The sequence below is a fragment of the Mus caroli genome, unplaced genomic scaffold (genome assembly GCF_978045245.1).
Source record: "Mus caroli unplaced genomic scaffold, Mus_caroli_1 scaffold_3, whole genome shotgun sequence".
Lineage (NCBI taxonomy): Eukaryota > Metazoa > Chordata > Mammalia > Rodentia > Muridae > Mus > Mus caroli.
The window spans coordinates 120,510,295-120,516,294 of NW_028227258.1; the positions used below are offsets into that span (position 1 = coordinate 120,510,295).

A 6,000-nucleotide genomic window follows, 5' to 3' on the forward strand; every position below is an offset into this window, starting at 1 on the left:
TGTGGAGGCTGAAAGCCTAATCCAGATCTTTTTGCAAGAACATCAATTACTCTTAGCTGCTAAGATATTTCCCAGCCCAAGATACAATATTTTTTTGTTTTGGGGGTTTTTTTGTTTGGTTGGTTGGTTGGTTTTTGGTTTTGGTTTTGTTATTTTGTTTTGTTTTTCTTTTTAAGACATGGTCTCACACATAGTCCCAGCTAGCCTAGAATCCATGTGAAGACCAGACTGGCCTCAAACTCACATAAATCTGCTTGCCTCTACCTCTTGAGAACTGAGTTAAAAGGTGTGTGTCACCAAAACTGGCTGTGATATAATTTTAAATTGTATATATCTTTTAAGTTTACTTTCTGAACCATTTTCCTGGTTTCAATACTGGTAGGTATACCCATACTGTAACTACCCTAGAATATATGTATATTTTACACATTAGTTACCTTTTTATTGCCATGACAAAACACCATGACCAAATCAATGTATAAAAGAACACATTTAATTTGGGCTTATGGTTTCTTGATGACAGAGTAAAAACATGGCAACAGGAATAGCTGAGCGCTCACATCTGGATCTGTAAGTTGGAAGCTCTGATGGAAGACACTGGGAATGGTCTGAGTGTTCAAACCTTAAAGCCCACTGCCAGTGACAAACCTCTTCCAACAAGGGCATGCCTCCTAATCCTTTCCAAATACTTCCTCCAATTGAGGACCAGTTATTCAAGCATGAGCCTATAGGGTCCATTCTCATTCAAACCACCACATTTTATGAAGAAATTACTAAGTTATTTGCTATTAAAAACCTTTTCTGTTAGAAATATAGACATGTCCCACTAATAATGATTCAGTTTTACATATATATACTACATATATGCTATATATTTGCATCTATTTCCAAACTCCCTTTTTCAATTTTGTTTTGATCAGTTCTCGTCATATTCTCCCTGGCCCTTCTTGGTTATTAGGAGTGAGCTGAGCCGACAGAAGCTTCATACCCAGGAGCTACTTTCTCAACTGGAAATGGCAAATGAAAAGGTAGCTGAGGTAAGAGAATGGCTCCCCATCCCCCATTGTCATCCCCTTCCCTGTCCCACCTCCTCCCCCAGATGCACACACTGTAGCATTTTAACTGTAGCAAATCGTCTCTTACTTAGAAACAACCACATGACATCATCTATAAATAGCCCAAAAAGTCCATACTTAATATAGTATGTATAAAAGCTTTGAAAACCAGGCATTCCCTCTTTTTCATGAGAATCTCTAAGATTGTTTTATTACCTAATTCCTCTTAGTTTGTTTTACTCCATCACAAAAGGCACATCAAAAATACTTTTGTCTAATAGAGTATAGAAAAATAGTATTAAAATAGATCCACCTTAGATTCAGATGCAGAAATAGAGTTACTCTTCCCCCCCCACCCCCCATGGCTTTATAAAAACAAACAGTTTCTAGACTTAAGGCTCCTAGTTAGAGCTCTAGATCCTTATTTCTGTGAATTAGCTTCAGATATGTGGATTAGAATCCTATCCTTACTGTCATCCACAAGAAACATAGTGAGATCACCACCCTTGAACATTGATGATATGAAACACTTAGAAAATAGCTAAGATTTTATATTAAAATATTCCACATAATTTTCAGTACAGCAGAGTTAAGAATATTTGCTCAAAAGGAAACAAAAAGATCAGATTTATGCAGTCTGTACTTTGTTTAACCATTATTATAAATATGTATCTTGTGTAGTCTGTTTATAGATATTAAAATGATTATTGTGTACAACAGGATCTCTCCCCAAGTTTTCTCTAGCATATGACATGCCTCTTAAAATGCAAAACTTAAATTTAATACTTGAACAACTTGGTTAACTAGTACAGCTGAATAGGTCTCTTCATAGGTCTAACTTTGTTTTTGGACACTATTAATTAAATAACCCAGTACTCTTATATCAGTGTTATATTACTAGGCATGGCATTCAGTATAATCCCTTTTTGGTAGGGTATAAAGAAGTATCTTGTGCCTCATAGAAAAGAGGGGTTTACAAGTCATTCCTGTTTGGCCTTATATTCTCTGAAATCAGTTAAATGCCAGAAAACCTATATAATAATTTTATTCATACAAAAATAAATTTTTCAGGTGCACTGTGCCAAACAGGTAAGTGTGTAAAAAGAGCACATTTTCAGTTGACAAATTGTTTTTAACTTGTTGAGGTAAAAGTATGTAATGATGGCTTAGTGTCGTATTATAGTCCCTCCTGTATCATGGTGTTACAAACAAGGCTAGTAAATAATGTAAAACTGTATCTTCATGGTTCCAGAAGCAAGAATATGTTTACAGTGTTGGCTTCACAAATACAGGAGATTAGAACAGCGTCTTTGGGAGACTATATTTCAATGCATGGCAATGTCTAATAACCCTGTTAACCCTAATAGCTTCTGCAAGATGCAGATGTCCTGGGGAGCATAGAAGCAGAGTTCATTCCACCCCTTTACAGAAGCTGCAGTTGTAAGGCCCAGTGCTTTCCTTCTAGGACCTGAAGCACCACAAGGTCAACAAACCAGAAACTCAATCTTGCTTGTATTTGTAATTCAGTTTGCTTTTAGGTTTGTCAAACTGAGTCTTTGATGATATTGGGGGAGGAAATAAGTTAGGACAGTGGTTCTCAGCCTTCCTAATATTACAAACCTTTAATTCAGTTTCTCATGTTGGGGTGACCCCAACCATAAAATTATTTTTGTTGCTGCTTCTATAACTGTAACTTTGCTTCTGAGTCATAATGTAAATATCTGATATGCAGGATATCTGATATGCAATCCCTATGAAATGGTCATTTGACACCTTCCAAAGGGGTTGTGACTCACAGGTTCAGAACCACTGACTTAGGAAGGAGTTAAATCAACATTGTGATATTATGCCTATAATTGGAAATTATATCCAAATATATCCAGAATATAATTGGGAAATGTAATTGTGGAGATAATGTTATCTTTATTTTGCAAGTAGGAAATGAGGTCCAGGTTTTTCATTGGCTAGTCCATAAAACATATCTATATTATATTCGGATTTGAAATTGTTTTATATTTCCCCTTAAAAGAATGAAAAGTTAATTCTGGAACATCAAGAAAAAGCAAACAGACTTCAAAGGCGTCTAAGTCAGGCAGAAGAGAGAGCTGCTTCAGCGTCTCAGCAGGTAGGGGACACCCTCATTACCCAAAGTTGATAAACAACCTTCATAGGTGGAAAATAAAGTTCTCAGAGAACAGTCAGTTGACCTGCATAAAATTCATCTCTTTCATACTTGCCGTTAAAAAAGTAAAGCGGGGGCTGGTGAGATGGCTCAGTGGGTAAGAGCACCCGACTGCTCTTCCGAAGGTCCAGAGTTCAAATCCCAGCAACCACATGGTGGCTCACAACCATCCGTAACGAAATCTGATGTCCTCTTCTGAAGAGTCTGAAGACAGCTAGTGTACTTACATATATTAATAAAATAAATCTTTAAAAAAAAAAAGTAAAGCGGAAAATATAAACATCAGTATCTTCTAGCTACACCTACATCTAAAACTACCACGTATCTCTGGTAGCCAAAGATAACTTTTAATCGAAATTTATTGAAGTAAAAACTTGATGTCATACTAGCCAGATTTGAAGTATTTATACTTCTATATTTGACAACTGTGTGGTTATCAGGAAGACTGGGCAGAGAAGATACAGAATATCACTGTCTGCACAAAAGCTCCTGCCACATAAGCCTGTATGGGACATAGCGTTCTGTCCAAAATCAAGAAGATACTCATGTCTGTATTTGAGAGTATCCTTTTGACATTTCAAACTGTATTTTTATTTTAGAAAACAAAATATTCAGGTACAAGTTACCTTTATTGAATGTTCATTTGTATATAACCAAATAAATCCAAAATATAATTTTAAAAAACTTAGCTATTGGGAAATAATTTGAAAAGTATAGTCTATCAGTGAAATTCTAGAGTAAATAGATAGTCATTTCTCATAATGTAATGTAATTTACATGTGTGTGTGTGTGTAGTTCTAAATTAGGAGTAATAGCTCCTCCTTTTGGGAAAAGAAAGAAACTAGTTCAGTTCAGTGATCATTTAGGCAATTTGGATGGATGGGTGGGTGGATGGATGGATGGATGGATGGATGGATGGATGGATGGATAATTGAATATGTAGATGGAAGCAATGATGACAACAAAGCAAATTAAGTCAAAACTGCTGTTAATTAACATTGGATATAAGTGTACTGTTACCATCTGATGGCATTATTCTTAGCCACTGATGACATAGATGATGCCATTTAGTAGCAAGTTGTTGTTGTTGTTGATTGTTGATGGTTGTTGTTGTTGATTGTTGTTGGGTTTTGTCTTTGTTTGGAGACAGGGTCTCTCTATGTAACCTGAGCTCCCTGGAACTCACTATGTCATCTAGGCTGACCTGGAATTCATAGAGATCTGCCTAGCCTGCCTCTCCATCCTAAATGTTGAGATTAAAAGCACCACACCTGACTTTCCCTCTAATTTTAAAAGGTTAAAAATCCATACAAATACTCAGCACTAAAATATGAACAAAACTGTGCTCAGATAGGAAAAATGTTGCAAATATTAAGAGAAATAGAGTGAATCTAATATGCAATTATTTCTGAAGCAGATAATCTAAGCGTAAAGGAAAATAGACTCAGACTTTTCAACTCCTAAGAGGTGTGCGCATCTGATCGGGTGCATACTTTCACTTAAAATAGATCTATGTATAAATACTTTACACCTGTAAGTAGCTGTAGATGGTAGCTCTTTCCTATAGTTTTGGGACTCAGGGCTTATGCTGACAGGTCACAAGATTTAAGGCTAATCTAGACTACATAGTGAGATCCTGTCTCAATAAATAAATAAACAAACTGAAGAGAGAACTAGAGTGAAGTTTAGTGAACAGTTTTGGGAAGGAAACCTGCCTCATGCTATGTGTTGTTTTGTATTGTTCAGTCTTTATATCATCTGGACATATAATTAACCCCAGTTAATATTCAAACATTACTTTCCCGTTAGACTTGTCTTCCTTAAAATCTGTAAAGATCCAGTTACCAGCTCTGCTTTATATTTGCCCAGATTGAATTTGTGTTTGAGACACTTTGCTGATTAACTTTTATCTAAATGGTTTTCACCATCTGTGGAATATAGGAATTTAGAGTGTATCACTCTGAGCTATAGAGTGTCACATTTGGCATGCATTTCTCTAATGTGATGCAGACACTTCAAGAGTAAAATAGAATGATCACACAGAAAGACCTTTCAAGGCCTTGCCCTCAGGTGACTTGATAACTGTTGGTTATGATGCATCACACTGTGCTTTGTCTTAGTCTCGTACTCTCCACAGAGAAACTACTTACTGATTGTTTATTTTGTTTGCAGCTCAGTGTGATTACAGTGCAGAGAAGAAAAGCAGCTTCCATGATGAATCTGGAAAATATTTAAACATATTCATAGTTCACTGACAGAACTGTAGAGTTGGGAAAGCTGTTGTACCAAACGTATTGACATGGAGAAGCCGCCGAGAATGGGGAAGGCTTGTGTCATTTTGCATAAGCGTTTTCCATTCTGTTTGGAGGGTTATTGGAAAACAGAACAGTGACAGCTTCTTGTAAGTAGAAAACTATAACCCTATATTTGAGATTCCGTAGAGAATAAAGCCAGCTGAGAAGAACTCACTGCCTTCATCAATGTGTCTATTTTTAATTCCTCTTTTCCCCCTCCTTGGAAGAACATAATATTTTCAAGAAGTTTAATAAAATCCCTAGAATTTGATCTTTCAGGTTCTAAGATTTGGAGATTTAATGTCTCATTTTTACTCTTAATTCATTTTTATAATTCTTAAGATTCTATTTTACTATGAACTCATAAATGTAATAAATTATGTGTTTTATAAAATTATGTTGTCATGTATTTGAGTGCATAATTGTAATGATTTATTTTTAACTACATAGTTTTAAGAATTTGTAGACA

The 6,000-nt window shown here is 35.7% G+C and overlaps 1 protein-coding gene across 5 annotated transcripts in view; it reads left to right on the forward strand.

The window, feature by feature from the left end:
• Sclt1 (sodium channel and clathrin linker 1) overlaps positions 1-5,798 on the forward strand; it is a 123,456-nt gene extending 117,658 nt beyond the window's left edge. For 3 of the 5 annotated variants that reach the window (XM_021157911.2, XM_021157908.2, XM_021157910.3), the window contains 3 exons: positions 959-1,037; positions 3,085-3,180; positions 5,410-5,797. In XM_021157911.2, coding sequence (XP_021013570.1) covers positions 959-1,037; positions 3,085-3,180; positions 5,410-5,472 — 238 coding nt within the window. In that variant the 3' untranslated portion in view covers positions 5,473-5,797. Of the gene's footprint in view, positions 1-920; positions 1,038-3,084; positions 3,181-5,409 lie in introns of those variants that run through there. The other 2 variants (XM_085835917.1, XR_015046761.1) reach the window with 2 other exon arrangements.
• The last annotated feature ends 202 nt before the right edge of the window (positions 5,799-6,000 follow it).